Raw genomic sequence first — 17,332 nt, 5'->3', positions numbered from 1 at the left:
TCAGAAACAGTCCATAAATTACTAACTAATATTCAGATTAATTCTAAGGAACTTACAGAATCTTCAAACTAAATCTAATGTTATTTGCTTTACATCCCACTAACTACTCTTTTACGGTTTTCGGAGACGCCGAGGTGCCGGAATTTAGTCCCGCAGGAGTTCTTTTACGTGCCAGTAAATCTACCGACACGAGGCTGTCGTATTTGAGCACCTTCAAATACCACCGGACTGAGCCAGGATCGAACCTGCCAAGTTGGGGTCAGAAGGCCAGCGCCTGAACCGTCTGAGCCACTCAACCCGGCTACTGTAAATCTTTTAAGCCAGAAATTATAATCAAAGCTCAGTATTTAGAAATGACTATGGAGCCTAACTTGATAGAAATTTATGAACAAATTATTAACATACCAGAAACTGACTTTCCCAGAAACTTAATTCCACTTGTAGCTTTGCTAACTGATAAACTTCCAAAACAGGATCTAAATAATTGATGATCAAATAACAAGCTATATTTTGAAACTAAGCATGGAAAAACGGAAACTTTGGGAAAAAAAATGATTGAAAACCTGTCAATTGCCTTCAAACAGGAAAAGGAATGAGCAGAAAATCTGCATTCTGAAAAGGTTAGACTTCAGGAAGAACTGGATGGAGAAGTGGCAGCTTTAACACTAGCAAAAAAGCAGCTGGATGAAGTATCAACAGCAAGTGAGAAGTTGCAGACTGCAGAAAAATGGCTTGCAGAACGTGAAGAAGTCATTGCAAATTTACGTCTAGCTGAGAAGCAGTTCTCTGATCTTGGTTACAATCTTCGGGTGATGTGATAACTCTTGTTGGAAGCAAATGTTCACCCTACTATATTGGTTCCTCGCCAAAATTACGTATTAAAAATCTAGAGGAACAAGTTGCCGAGCTGGTTTTTGTAGGTGTTAACACTGAAAAAGGTAATGAAGGTAATGATTGTGTTAACTGTCTTGCCTGTCAGATTGAAATTCGTAACCTGATGTTTGAAGTCCTTGGCCACAAAATTATTATATTAGTACCAGTATGTTGGAATGCTACAAATTCGTGAAAGTCCAGAAATAGACAGTGAATGAGTGAATGCAAGAGACCCAGAGAAGCTGTGTATCAATTTTGGAAATTCTGATTATATTTATATGTGATGATGCTGGATTTAGAATGTTGAACTAGTAGCATTTCTTGTAATATTTCCTTTCCATGGAATTGCTGAAGATGGAATTACTTATTGTTGGGTAATTATATTTTAAATTTTTTTATTATCATAATTCTGTAAGAGATCATTGTCATCAGGATATTTCACAATTGCAACGTATTTGTTAATAATATTTACTAGGATGAGACTTCAGAATTTCTATAAACAAATTTTTCTGGATTCCAATAATCATAAAATTACAAAAGAAGTGTTTCTAGACACACACTGCTCCAGAGGCAAGTACTTGCTTTAAGGACACTGCTTCTCCTCTACATTAGGCACTATTAAAAATATTGAAATTGCCTTCCTAAAATTACAACACTTACTTTCACAGTTTAAATTAAAATATAAGGAAATGAAATTAAGAAGCATTCTGAACTGGAAAAGAAAGAAGAATGCTAGCCTAAAAGATTGTAAAAGAAACTATTAACAGAAATGAAGATATGAACACTACAGAAAAAAAACATTGAGGGAGAACAGTTTGTTGCAAAAGACTACTTTTTTCTAGAAGTGTGACTCAAGTAGAGAACACAGGTCATCATTCTCAATATAGCGGAACTTCCAAAAAACATGATGCTTGCATGTTTAGGTTCAACATCACTGGGAAAATTGTTAATACTATGGGCCAATAGAAATTTCACATAAATACAGTTTAATTTCAAATATTGAAAGATTCTTATCAGACAATTTGTTTCTTTGATATTTTATTTTTTATTTTTACATCCTATACAGTACGTACCAGTACCAAGCTTCTTTGTGTTCATAAGAGTGTGCAGAAGAACCACTCAAGTGAAGTCAAATAGAAAAGCAAGACCATTGAGAAAAATTAAACAGCTGTTTGGTTAAGGGTTTGAAACTCTGCAGAGAAGAGAAACTAACATATTTACACCATAACTTATGTTTAGGAAGTATAAACTTTTCCAGTAGTTCTAGCATCATCAAAGGCACTTTTAGGTACACAACTGCAGAGTATGCAAATTCAGTACCAATAGCAAATAATGTAGGTATCTTTGGAATAAGACTGACAAAAAATTTCAAGGAAGTGGGCCTAATGTCCTGACCTTGAAAGCATAATGAATGTTTATCAAATAATATTAGCACTAATGTGGACCAAGGTTTTAAGAATTTCAACACTTTCATGGATTACACAAAATAAATGAGAAGTTATAAAACTCAAATTCACTTTCAACTAAACATGAAATCGTTTTGTTTTGTAAATAAAGACAATGTTATGCCACTTGGATACACATGAATCAGACAAGGATATAGAGTACCAGTAAGTACATCAATTCAACATTTATTTTTAGGAGAGGCTGATTTGAAATCTGATCATTTTTATAAACTCCACTGCCTTATTTAAGTAATTACAAATAAGTTGCTTTTGAAAAGAAAAATGAAACAGCTGTTGATTAAAGATATTTTTATAATATAAATTGCCAATAGTTATCTAAAAAATATAAAGAGTTTTGTATTAAGACTTTTGGGTATTTGTGTTCACTCAATATTTCTAACATTAACCTGATGTTTTCCATATCAAGTTAGCATTATAAAAAAAAAAATCTCTTTCATATCATTGAATTCTACCATAACTACCAATGCAACCACTTGAAACACTAGAAATAGTTGTAGCAGTCTGGTTACCAAATGAAATAATCCATCTGTAAGACAGTCCACAGAGTTGCGTGGCTACTGGCCTTTTTCAAGTCCCAATTCTTGGTTTAACTTGGAGTTAACATTTCCACACCTATAATGCTATTTGTTCACAAACAGCAACAAAATTTTACTCTGCACACAAGGAAAAGAAAACTTTAGAAAATGTAAAATATCTGCTCTATTAACAATTCCAGAGTTTTCTTGCCTTCGTTTTCATTTTAACTTCAACTGTAACTTTAAATTCAGCTGGTTTTACTTTATTCATACAGAGTACTGTACACTCTAAACACTGAAAGTGGTGTATGTGACATTTTGAAAGTATTTTTAGATATAATTCAAATGGTATTACTTTCAACCAGAATAAACCCTATATTCACTAAAGATAATCAGTAAGTAAACATAGGTGAGATGAACTCCAGTTTTGAGCGTTTCCACACAAATGAAAGAACAGAATGGTGCTTTCGAGATATACCATTAGTCTGAAAAATATATAAAACTATAGGATTTTTCAAAAAGATTTTCCAACGGAAAAAATGCAAATCTTAATATTTCTTAATATTTAATCAGTCCAGGTATTTATCATCAGTGAAGTCCAATAAGGAGAATTAATACTATCAAAATGACTTCTCAAAATAACCTCTTGGTTTGTGAACAAGAAGAAACATTTCCCAGATTCTCGTGTTGATACAGTACCATTTACGCTTGGAAAAGTTATTTGTTCCTGCTGTTGGTGATTGGGAAGGTAAATTGAGAAACAAGGCTGTGTTTTTTCAGTACTAAGGGATGCCTGATTTGAATCCAAATAAGCAAGTTTTCAAACATCTTAAGATGCACATATTTATTTTGCTATGAATATTCGTTTTATTTGAAAACCTATACCTAAATTAGAGTTTATCACAGTAATTGAACTTTGAAGTGAAAACTAAGTGTACAGTAATTGATTACCCTATTTATTTATAGGGGACTGGAATCAAAGTCATAGAGACTCATGCAACAAAGTATTCTAGGGAACAGAACAGGTGAGGGCATCAGAGAGGTATCAGACTACAGCCTATCAGAACAATGAGTATTTTGAAACTACATGAATGAATTAACAAACAAATAATAAAACTTGTATTTTTACAAATATAATACAATATGAACAAATTTAAAAACTTTAAAAATTCATAATTACCAGGTTACTGCTTCTTATCTCCAATTACCTCACACATATCCATCTCCAAATTTGCTTGCAAAACTACCTGGATGAAATTTTCAACTAACAGAGCAGTATGTCACTGTTAATATTCAAATGGAAGTACCTGTCATCACAACAACAGAGTCTATTTTCATTCTAAGTAAAGAACTCTTGACACAACCATTTAAACAGGTGTACATGTAAATCTTTTGCCACAGGGCAAACAATACCCAGCCCATCACCAAATGGGACTAGCAGGACTGTCACAGTAGCCATCCTCTCCGGCATTATAACAAATATGATTAATGATTTGTACATGAATTTTTAACAAATTCTAACTAAAACACTGGGGTTACTTGCAACTCCTTTCATTAATTTTGGTTGCAGCTGGTCGTAGATGAAGTTCATCATCTGCCTTGATGTAATAATCTGCGGCTCTCGTCTTAGCATAGCCATTTGTGAGAACTCCATTGCCATTTGAATATGCCGATTCCTTTGGTCCAGTGGTGTTATTTGCATGACCATTTGCTGCTTGACTTGCCTGCAACAGAAGGTAATAAACCCTAAGATACAGCTGGTCATAATTATCCAAATGCAAAGCAAAGCTGAATTTTGTACAGAATAAGAAAAGAGTACATTTTCTATCTTCTATTTCTAATAATCTTACAGCCAGATTTTCCAGTCTCAGTTTCATTTTGTGACAATTTCAAACTGTTCAGCTGTGGTGAAGACTTGTTCAATGCATAAGAAAAACCAATATATTTCAACCTTTTTCTCTATAACAAATTTTAAATAACTTAATTTCTAACTGTAGTGAATACCCCCTTAAGAGTGTAATGGAAACTAATATTTCAGTCCATTGTTATATAACAAATTTAATCAAAATCTACTGCACATTTCACAATAGCTGTAAAAAATAGTCTTGAACATTCCTGAAAATCAAAAATGTGTTTATGTTTCTCTCTATTGGTTTTACATCACAATGACAGAGGTTTTATGAGGACTGTAGGATAGGACTGGGAAGAAAGCATCCATGGCCTTAAGATACAGCCCTAGCAGGTGTCAGGTGTGAAAATTAGAAACCATGAAAACCCTCTTCAGGACTGCCAACAGTGGAGCATGAACCCACAATCTCCCAAATGCAACCTAACAGCTAGACAGCCCGAACTGCACACCCAATCGGCTCATTTATTATTATTATTATTATTATTATTATTATTATTATTATTATTATTATTATTATTATTGTACCCAGCAGTTCTTCAACAAGGTAATGGCCTTTTAACATCTGTATTTCTTGCTAGCTCAGCAGTTTAACTCTCGGAGAGGGTTCGAAACCTTTAATATGTAACCCATCTCTTTAAAATGTAAATCCCCTTTAACTCTATGTAAAAACTACAATCTCTTTAACTGTAAAGCGGGGATAGAGAGTGCTTTACCCTCTCGAGCTCCTCTTCATTTTTGAATTTGAGGTGACTATGTTTTCATAACCGTTTTTCTCTTCCTTCTTAACCCTCTTGAAGCCAAGAGCCGATCTGGTCGGCCGCTCCCCATCAGCTGGAAGAGGCCAGAGCTCCGCCTCCACTCTACTACTGTAAAGTGCCAGGCCGTTTTCAGTGGAAATACATGTATTTTAAAATTCGCATATATCTACCGCTGTATAGCAAATACCGGCATGAAATTTTCTACATACCGACTACGTAGAATAAGAAACTAGTTTGGAGTGATATAAAGAATCAAAGACGTTTTATTGTTGATTTATAATTGTCGAAAACGTTTATTTTTAGGAAGAGAAAAATATTTTCGCACTTTCTCTCTCAATATCTACTTTGAAAAAATAATTTACGATACAAAAGAATATACGTAATTATGTATAATGTATTTCTAAATACAATTCTATAGAATAACTAATTTGAACGAGAAAAATAAAAACATAAAAAATAAAAATTCAAACATATGTCACTAATAAAAACAAGACAATTTTTTCACTCACCGATAAAATTCCCTTGTATGTATCGATGTTTGGCAAATACTGACAATAAATTTTCTACGTGCGGATAACAGAGTATTAAAATAATTCTGAATTATTAAATAAGTAAAAAATAGCAGTTGATATTATAGTTTTTGTTTTCAGAAAAAATAGTTCTCGTTTTCGGTTGTAGTATATATTAGAAAAATAATTTTACAATACAACAGAATTTACGAAATTAAGAAATGTATGGCACTAAAGCCGTGATTTGCTTTGACCTACTAAGCGACCGCTGCTCAGTTTGGTACCTGCAGTTTACGAGGTGAATCATGGTCAGTGAGACGGATCCTCTCAATAATTATTCTTGGTTTTCCAGACTGGGATCGCCCTCTCACCCTCAGATATCTCCTCAACTGCAATCACTTAGGGTCACTTAGATTGAGTAAACCTCGAACCAACCCTCAGGATCAGGCAAAAATTCTTGACCTGGGCGGGAATCGAACCCATGACCTCCGGGTGAAAGGCACGCACGCTACACTTGGCCCGCGGAGACCGTCATTTAGGTAATGATAGAGGACTATATGTGACTAAGTTTTAGCAGAGAGTAAGTGAAAAGTAAATTGAAGTGTGATATGGGCGGAGAATCAGACGGTAGGGCATGTTTAGGTCCAAGAACTTCCTTGAAGGAGACAGGAGGTTGAGGAATTTTGTCGGGTTCAGTGAGACAAATTTCCACAAAATGTTCTCTAGAGACATCATCATATTCGTTATTACTAGTTTCATCTATCACCATATTCAGAGTAGCTTTAGTGCTGTTAGACACAATTAAATGTCTCTTCTTTAACTGCGGTGATTTCGCGGACGTGTCCGGTATAATTTCGTCGCTACTCTCTGAACTAAATTCACTATCGCTATCCGATAAATCATCGGCGTTAACTTTGCACTGTTCTAAATACTGCATTAATTTATTGTCATCAATACCTGCTGAAAAATTATCACGTGAACAACATGCCATTTTCCTGTCACAAATCCACTCACTGCAAGGAGCAATCTCTTACTGACCGGTTAGCGGTATTTGTAAACACAGGAAACGACTCTTGTGAAAGGTACAACACCCTCTAAGAACTGCCAAAGCAAGGCCAGGCACACAATAACGTGTAGCCCCTTTGTAACAAAAGTATGCACGTCACTATAGGTTGCCTCAAAATTACGTATATCACAGAATTTTAAGCCGGCCGATGTAATCGGCTCTGGCAACTTCCGACTGGATTGTTAACGGCTGACCAGATCGGCTCTGGCAATTTAAAGGGCGGATGCTAGCACTACCGCCTGGCACCAAGAGAGTTAATGTGTTAAATTTATCTTTTATACTAGTCACCTCCATAGATAGGGATTAGCCCCTGTGTGATCGGCCTAGCGCCACTTAGGTTTTAAAATGTGTATGTAGGAGTGCAAGTTCACGCCTCCAGTCCTCTCTGTACTTTGGGCCAGTAACATAACCTGTTGCTTTTTTTTCTTTTTCTTCATGCGAAGGCCCTGTATGTTGGGTACAAGATACCCCTGTTTCACTGTAATTGTGGCTTGAGGGCAGTTAGGAGTAAAGTTTGTTGTGGCCTTTGATAGGCTTGTAAAATTGAGAGCAGGTCAGCTCTTTCTGGTATGTTGGAAGGTGCCTCTAGGAGGCTCTAGGAGCGGGAGCAAGAGCTCCATGTAATTAGGGGTTTTCTGCCCTTTGGTATTTTGTGGTTGTAAGCTGAGAGCTCAGATTGTAAAAGGTGGGGTTTGAAGCCCAGATCATTAATTTGTCTCTAAAACCTTGCTTTTCTGGTCTTGAACCTGATTGACTTGTTAAGTTTTCAAATTCTATGTAAACTTTTGTTAACTCTTGTTGTCTATTGAAAGTATAACCTTTATTTAAATTTTTAATTCATCTTTCGGACTTGTAGTTAGACCCATTCCAGCCCGCACCTTCTTTCACCTCTGACTTCCACGGATAACTCCGTATCAAGTGGTAGCAGAGCATGGTTGAATGGGTCTCATTTAAGCCCTTTTAGATGGCTAAACATTGCTTTTGATTTGAACTCTAACAATTTTCTCCGTCGCTGCGATTTTTCCAATTTTTCTACATTTGTGAAATGTCTGTCATCATGCCCGGCCCTCGCGATGTCCTCCATCCCGGCTATTTGCGCAAGGAGGAATTAATCTATGAATTAACGATTAGAAATGTGCAATCTGGAGGCTCGGTTGCGGTAGATACCAACAAGCTTAAAGATTCCCTTGATTTGCCCATTTCCATCCTAACTTTGGGAGAGAAAGAGATTGACGACTCTCTCCACGATCACTGACAATACTACTGAGCTAGCATCCGTAGTTAGTTTTTTTGAAGAAAATGATCCTTCTCCAAATCAACTTAAACGTGTGCAAGCTAGATTGTTTCATTTTTCTAATAGAGTTAACGATCTGTTGTCTCTAAAGTTGAAGGACATTCAAGGGAAGGAGGCTAGTGCTCTTCTCGAAAACCTGTCTGATCTGTCCAGCAAGGTTACCCTATTGTTAACTGGAGCTGTACCCCCCAAAACCGACCAACCCACTCTGGTAAACTCAGTTAGCGAGGAAGACTCTTCTAAAGGAGAAGAAAATAGGAAATCTGTAGGAGTTCAACAAACCTCTGCCCCATTAGACAATGAATCCGAACGTCATACCTCGCTGAATAATGCACCTTCTGAAACAGCCTCTCCGCAACTTAGGCCTCTACCTACTATGTCACCTGGCTTCAGCAGTTTGCCCCATCCTTTAGCAATGTTGCTCAGAGGTATTTCGAAGTTCTCTGTCAATTCCACCAGTGATGTTATTGCCTTTCTAAGATTTTTCGTTGAGTTTCAGGATCATGCTCTTGTTTTTCCTCTTTCTCCGTGTCAAATTCTGCAGATTATTTATCCCTACTCCGTTGGTGTCCTCTCGGACAAAATAGTAAGAGCCATTGCTGAACAATCATCTATCGAAGTCTTAACTGTCTCTTCAGAATATGGAAAGGGTAAGGAATCTTGAAAGCTTGATGATGTACATTTCCTGGTAATGGGCTCAAATTAGCATGGTGAGTCCGGTCACCTGACCTCAGCTACTGGAAATTTACTCCAAGCTATTAATACGAGTGACGTAATACCTTACTAGAGAATTTGTTCGTTCAGAATATGTTATAGCCATGATACAAAGAAATTAAATGATGTGAAATGGATGACTATAAACCCTATATATGAACATAACTAAAAATTACCTACCACTAATTAAATATATACATCTTTCCAATTAATTACAGTTTTGTACATGCTGTGATGCTCCAAACATCACAACATCGTAGGTGAATAACCCTGTATATTATAGGTGTTCACATAGTATCAGAGTTCGAGAAATAACTAACAAATAAGTTGTAGCGTGGATATCTTATGCGAAAACGCAAGTTTTAAACGCACCGATTGACTTCTCATACCCATTTTAATCTGAGCAGTCCCCCACCTCCCGACTTTTACGAAAAATCTTATGTAATGACAATCCGCTATAGCGAATAAACTTTTTGCCGTTAAAAATTCTCGCTATAACGGACTTCTACTGTAGATCTGTGACCCTATTTAGTCTTTATATCATTAGATATCTAGTCTAATTATAGTAGTCTTGTGTCCCTCTACTTCTCTTAAACTCCATGAATGTCAATTATTCTCGTAGGTAACCTATCCTCCACCATTCACCACACATGACCCCACCATCAAAACCAGTTTATACATACAGCTTTATCAATAGAGTTCATTCCTAACTTATCCTTTATCTCCTCGTTCTGAGTACTCTCCTGCCATTGTTCCCAGCCATTTGTAGGTATCTCGAGACAAGCAAGCTTTCATTCCCATGAAGCAAAATTGGTCTGAAAACAGACCGTTGTAAAGATAGTTTCATCCTGGAGCAGACTTCCTTACAGAATACTGTCGATCACAACTGCGAACTCTCTGCATTAGCCTTGCTACATCTTGATTAAGTCTCTCTTACTATACTACCATCCTGAGAGAACACACATGCTAAATACTTGAAATTCTCTACCTGTTCCAATTTTGTATTCCCAGCCTCACATTAAATCCTTTTAGGTTTCTTACCTACTGACATCACTAATCTTGAACACTAATTTTCAAATCACACTCATTGCACCTATTTTCATGTTCAAAGATATTGGACTACAAGCTTTTAGCACAATACGCCTTTAAGATAGAGTAGTTGCCACAGGCCAAACCGCTCACTCAATTTCCAACTAATTGAATCCCTATCTGCCACTTTATACCTGTCAGTAGATGGCCCATATAAACTATGAACAACTAAGGTAAAAAATTACACCCTTTTCTACCCCTGTAAGGACCTTGAACCACAAACTCTTTCTACTTTCAGTTCTCACCTCAGCCCTATTATGAACATAACTGCCTTCGATTGCTTTTAATGATCTGCCAGTAATTCCATATTAGCCCAGTACCACAAACATATTTTCCTATGGTACTCTGTCATATGTTTGTTTGGTTGATCTAGAGAAGGTATAACTGTCTATCCCTCTCGTAGCATTTTTCAGTCAGCTGGTGCATACTGTATATGTGGTCCTGATAGTCTTCCTGTGGTCTGAAATCACTGGTTTTCATCCAACTTACTCTCAACCACTGATCGCACGCTCTCTTCCAAAGTGAGAGTGAATACCTTGCCTGGTATACTGATCAATAAAATACTTCGATAGTTGTTGCAATCCTTCCCAATCTGTTGCTTATAGCTAGTTGCAATTATTACTGCTTTTGTCCAACCAGAAGGTACATTACCAACATTTCAAGCTAATATTCTATGAAGGCATTCCATCCCTACCTTCCCCCACTATATTTCACCATTTCAGATATAATATCTATTCCTGCTGCTTTATGGAGAGTATATGACCATCCTTTCCACTTCCTCAAGTGGAGTTTCACCAACATCATTGTTCTCCACCACCCGACTTCTTGTTTGAGACATCACCAGAAAGATATTGTTTTACGTTGAGAAGGCTGTATATAGGAATGGACAAGCCTCTGACATTTCTGTTAAAGGTGAACTCTTTAGACTTAAGTAGTCCTCTACTTCATCTACAAGGCAGCAGACTGAGTACTTGAATGCATCATTCACCGACTGCACCGTTCTGAAGCTGCCGTTAAGAACTTCGCCGTAACCGTGGCAAGGGGCCCTTACAAGATGCCACCAGCTGGGCCAGCTAAGCTTAAGTTATTTAACCTATTGACGAGTGTACCAAAGGACAGTCAATAGAGTGAGCACGGCATTTGCCGTTTAGTTCCACATGAGGGAGCAGAGCATTTGTCACTTTAGGCTATACTAAGGACTTAAGTGCTTACTGACTTAATGACATCTGGCAGCATTTTTTTCTTTTAACCTTCTCAGATATTTGAATAGTGTCGCTGTACAAATCCTAGTTCTGTATGGTGGTGATCTCTGACGGGAATGAGTATACCCTGTACTCAGTACAGCTTAAGAGTTTGGCACGCCTTCAGCCTGTAGGTTACAGCCTAGTGTTACGACTGCCGCCAATGTGGATAGTTGTTTGTGCTCTTCGTAGCTGTAAATCTTTTTGGTTTTTGTAAATATAACTGAATATAGGTATTCATGACAACTGCTTGAGAAACATTTAACTTAAGAATGAAAGGAATGTTTCACGCCCAATTGGAGATCTGTTTTGCCTCGAAGGTCGCCATTTTATGACGACACTCCCACAAAGTGAATAATAGAAGCATAAACTTCTCAGGCAATGCTAAGTATGCAAACACACTACCTGATCAGGAAAGGAGAGGAAAGAAACTAGGTACAAGTGTTCTACTTGTGAAGTGTCTCTCTGCATACATCCCTGCTTTGAACAGTATCATACATTTAAGAAGTTTTGAAACGACAGTGTTTTCTTGATACAAAATGTGTTTTCATGTGTCTAAAAGTCTCTCAAAGTTTAAGTTTATTGTAATTGTTTAAAAAATTCTCACTCCCCAGAGGTTGTCTACCTGTCAAATACGTACTCTGATGCAGCTGTTATTATTGCACAGCATATGCCGTGCACACTCTTAAGAAAGGTTAAAGAGGTATTACTCCTTTATTATTTGCAATTTGTACTAGCTTGTGATGCACTGCGCTCTCACAGCTCGTCATTATGTTTCCAAGTGCCATGTGCAACAACGTGGTTAGCTGAGCTAGTTCATGTGTGTGGTATTGGCATGCACTGTGTTTGCTAAACCATCTTGTAGCTGATGGTACCAATCCAATTCAGTAGTGCAAGATAATTAAGGTTGCCAGGTTTTTAAAAAGGACACTATGGGATATGTCTGACACTCTACACCTTCCATCCTATCATCGCACTACCAAACATATCTGACAAAATCCCTGCTAGACAAACAGGAAATTGTAAATAGTTGTTCCAATAAACTCTTGCAAATTGTACATAAAGAGGTATTACTCTATTATTTGCCTTTTGTACTGCCTTGTGACAAGTAGAGCCGCCTCCTTTATACTTGGCTCAGGTTTACAGGCAGAAATATGCACTGTGCAATCCAAGAATGTACATCACACTCTTCTATAAATACACCAAATCTCTTTGCTTCATCACACACGGGCAAGGATCAATTTTTCCCTGTCTCTTTACAAATATTGCAGTCAACAATTGACTAATTATAATACAGTTTTTACAGTAAGAGACTTCACGTTCATTCCCATTTTTAACAGTTTTTAACATTTCAACTCCTAATTCAAGAGGCAGCTGAAGAAACTGCACACCAACCAGTTTCAGTAACAAAAAGTGCATAAGGCATGCACTGCAGATTTTTTTACAGAATCAAAAGATTTTAACAGGAGGCAGCACACATGGAGGACAAACAGTTCCATGTTGCAGTTTGGTTCTAACTTATTTCTTCTGCATTGTCCAGTTGCATGTGTATAAGTATTAAACTAACCCTCTTGCACTCAGCATGCTGATCTATCTATCAGAGGTTATGGCGAGAATTCTCACAGTGCCAATACATTGGCTCTGTCCTATTTAGGGATATTGATAATTTCTGCGACTGTTAAATGGTAATAGATCATCGTGACAGTAAAAGATTTGAATTTGCATTTTACTCAACAGATACATCCACTAGCCCTACAAAATATTTTAACTTTTGACAAATGAAATATGTTGACCGCGAATGTTTATGTTGTGGTTGTTCGAAGTTATTATTGCGTGGATCTGTTTTTGGTTGTGTTATGCTTACACAAATTTGATCATGCTATCAATTTACTTTAGAGTTTGTGTCTTTTCATGGTGTATCATGTGTTCGCTGTACTTCCCGAACTATAATTATTCATCTTCTCACTACTCCACTGTTGCACGTGCTTGAGTGATCTTTTTCTCGTAATAGCTGGACCATGTTCAAGGCCGAATGATTCCAATATTCTTGAATTTTTAGATGATTTACACAGTAATAGTGACTTTGTCGAAAGTGATTTCCGTTTTGTGTGAAGCGACAATTTTACTCCTGAAGATATTTGCACAATCACAGCTGCTCACCGCGCATCAGACCATGAAGAACCTGACAGTGATGACTGTTACATCTACAATGAATAACTTTGTGTCATACTTTATGAGTGAACTGCAGCACATACATCATACTTATATCAAATTCTTAAGAATTAAATGTTCTTCCAGTCAGGTTTGAAAGTAATCTTAGTAATGTCTGATCTTTCTGCAATTGAAAACCATTATTTTTCAAAAAAAATATTTTCAACGTTTAATAATTTTTTTCATCTTTCCCAATATCAATACCTCCAAGGTAAATTCATTTCCAAAATTGTTTATATATCTTCATTTCTGCTCGTTACACCGGTTTAGGTTGTCAAATTATACAGTTGAAACACCAGCTTCCTTACACATCCATTTATTACGAGCTGTTGACTACAACCGAGCATCACACACACCAAGCAAAGAACAAAAGTAAGCTATGATAAACCACTCGACTAAAATCATATGAGTTACCAACACATAACCTCAATGTTGTTTTCCTTAAAACTATATACACATGACATTTTATTTTTATGAGAAAACCACAACATTCCAACAGAAATGCTCATAGTTTCCTATACTAGTGTGATTTACTTTATTTTAAAATATGTTAAATAGTTTAAGTGTAATTTTTTTTTGTAATTTGGTTGCAAAATCACCAATATTAGTTTGAGCTGCTTAGAGCAAACCCCTGCATATAAGCTGAGTGCAAGAGGGTTAAGAAAACTACTATATTATTATAATCCTAGCTTCCTTCAGAGATCTGTATTTCTGAAATATATTCCGAAAAAATACTGACCTATGGCCATATATGATAACATTCGGCACTGTATGGTACTAGCTGTCGTACCTGTCGCTGATGGGGCAGGTTTGTATAATTGCAGCAGTAATGCCATCTAGCAAAGATCAATGGCAGCAGAGGAGACAAAGCACCTCTTGTCTAACAACAATAGTCAGTTTACTAAGAGTTGGTTCTGCAGTTTGGGTCACATAGTTGTCAGCTTCCATTCGGGAGATGGTAGGTTCAAACACCACTGTTGACAACCCTGACGATGGTTTTCTGTGGTTTCCAATTTTCACACCAGGCACATGCTAAGCTTTTTTTTTTTCCAAGTAACGGTTAGGTTCTTCAGTCTGCCAAAACTAATTTTTGAATGAATACAGGAGTGATTTCCATGTCCTCTCTCTCCCCTTCATGGGTAGAGCCACCTCTAGTAAAGTTGTGAGCGGGCTCAGAGACAAGTACAGTAGGTTGGGCTAAACAATGTCCATTATTTTCACACAACACTGACATCTTTTCCACTGGTCTTTATATCTGAATATTCATTTGAAAGGAGTAGCATTAACCCTCAAATGGTTAAAACGATGATGCATCGCCCTTTTTGTACAAGTTGTTGTGGTCAACGATGATACATCGACCATTTTGCAGCCGTTCATTAGATACGCTCTCGTTAAGCGTAGTAACACACAAATGTGCTCTATATTGCACCCATAAGCGAATGTGCGTAATTTTGCATGAATTAAAAGTTGAATAATTCGCATATTGGAATACAACAGTAGGCTGTGAAAGCTGGCAGTCACAAAGCAACATTCTGGCGCCGGTCAGACGGCAAGGAGATCCGCAAAACTTTTCTCATGGCACGAACAGCATATACCTGGCCTAAGTGGTACATCCAATAAAGTTTATGGTGCCGACAAGGAGTGGAAACTTTCTACTCTGTTCTCACGGGAAAATCACGCGTTGAGCCTGACCTACTTAGAAGTGCAAGAGAGAAAACGATAATACCCGTCAACCCTTGGCAGAAAATGGAAGCATCCATGCTGCGGAGAGCGTGAACGTCTCAGCCAATCACAAAATTGCAAATTTAAATGTCTTGTCATAGCGGGAATCTACAGCCAGTAATTCGCTATTTGGAGCCCGGAGTAGTTGTGGAAAAACAGTGTCCTGACTTCCTAATAATATTTGAAAATTTATCCGTACAAATGTGTGATTAATTAATGGTTAATAAAGAAAATTTTAACTTTACACGGAAGAGTGGTATTGCCCAGGAACTGAACCATCATGGCGGGAAGAGACCATTCGCAGGAAGAAAATAACGCCGATGACGCACGCCGTCGTATGGATTACCCTGTAATCATTTCCCACGGCGCAATATAACAAGTCAGACCGAAATTAGGAAGATTTTGTACATATTTTTTAAAGCTTTAACCTACGGACATATGATAAATCGGTCCCAAGTGCAAGATTACTACGCCACATCCCTTCCACAGAACTATTTTCGAAGTGGGGGGAGAACTGTTTACAAAACCAACGAGCAGCGTGGTGAATCTTTAGTTAGTTGGTGTTTAATCCAGACGTGTTGATGTCTAATTCAGTCTTGTACGGAGTGAGTTCAGTCTTGTGTGAACGTTTTCTTTTGTGAATTCTGAGTCTGGTAGGAACACGATCAGAGACACTTGTTGGCATCCGAGTGAGCCATGTATTTACACTGACTGACAGTGACAATGCAACACCAAGGAGGAGTGGTTCGAAAGGGATGAAAGTTGGGGAAAAAACAGAGACGGCACGGACAAATAATTGATGTTTATTTCAAACCGATATGCAGGTTACACAATGCGCATGGCATCGACTCAGTAGGATGTAGGACCACCGCGAGCGGCGATGCACGCAGAAACACGTCGAGGTACAGAGTCAATAAGAGTGCGGATTGTGTCCTGAGGGATGGTTCTCCATTCTCTGTCAACCATTTGCCGCAGTTGGTCGTCCGTACGAGGCTGGGGAAGAGTTTGCAAACGGCGTCCAATGAGATCCCACACGTGTTCGATTGGTGAGAGATCCGGAGAGTACGCTGGCCACGGAAGCATCTGTACACCTCGTAGAGCCTGTTGGGAGATGCGAGCAGTGTGTGGGCGGGCATTATCCTGCTGAAACAGAGCATTGGGCAGCCCCTGAAGGTACGGGAGTGCCACCGGCCGCAGCACATGCTGCACGTAGCGGTGGGCATTTAACGTGCCTTGAATACGCACTAGAGGTGACGTGCAATCATACGCAATAGCGCCCCAAACCATGATGCCGCGTTGTCTAGCGGTAGGGCGCTCCACAGTTACTGCCGGATTTGACCTTTCTCCACGCCGACGCCACACTCGTCTGCGGTGACTATCACTGACAGAACAGAAGCGTGACTTATCGGAGAGCATGACGTTCCGCCATTCACTCATCCAAGTCGCTCTAGCCCGGCACCATGCCAGGCGTGCACGTCTATGCTGTGGAGTCAATGGTAGTCTTCTGAGCGGACGCCGGGAGTGCAGGCCTCCTTCAACCAATCGACGGGAAATTGTTCTTGTCGATATTGGAACAGCCAGGGTGTCTTGCACATGCTGAAGAATGGCGGTTGACGTGGCGTGCGGGGCTGCCACCGCTTGGCGGCGGATGCGCCGATCCTCGCGTGCTGACGTCACTCGGGCTGCGCCTGGACCCCTCGCACGTGCCACATGTCCCTGCGCCAACCATCTTCGCCACAGGCGCTGCACCGTGGACACATCCCTATGGGTATCGGCTGCGATTTGACGAAGCGACCAACCTGCCCTTCTCAGCCCGATCACCATACCCCTCGTAAAGTCGTCTGTCTGCTGGAAATGCCTCCGTTGACGGCAGCCTGGCATTCTTAGCTATACACGTGTCCTGTGGCACACGACAACACGTTCTACAATGAACGTCGGCTGAGAAATCATGGTACGAAGTGGGCC

The 17,332-nt window shown here is 38.6% G+C and overlaps 1 protein-coding gene across 3 annotated transcripts in view; it reads right to left on the bottom strand.

The window, feature by feature from the left end:
• Positions 1-2,410: 2,410 nt before the first annotated feature.
• LOC136864037 (very long chain fatty acid elongase AAEL008004) overlaps positions 2,411-17,332 on the bottom strand; it is a 367,556-nt gene continuing 352,634 nt past the window's right edge. For all 3 annotated transcript variants that reach the window (XM_067140558.2, XM_067140556.2, XM_067140555.2), the window contains one exon: positions 2,411-4,578. In XM_067140558.2, the coding sequence (XP_066996659.1) occupies positions 4,390-4,578 (189 nt within the window). In that variant the 3' untranslated portion in view covers positions 2,411-4,389. The remainder of the gene's footprint in view (positions 4,579-17,332) is intronic.

The sequence above is a fragment of the Anabrus simplex genome, chromosome 2 (assembly GCF_040414725.1).
Source record: "Anabrus simplex isolate iqAnaSimp1 chromosome 2, ASM4041472v1, whole genome shotgun sequence".
In the NCBI taxonomy this organism is placed as follows: Eukaryota; Metazoa; Arthropoda; class Insecta; order Orthoptera; family Tettigoniidae; genus Anabrus; species Anabrus simplex.
Note: the sequence above shows the minus strand (reverse complement) of the source record. Positions and strands in the feature narration are given on the sequence as shown.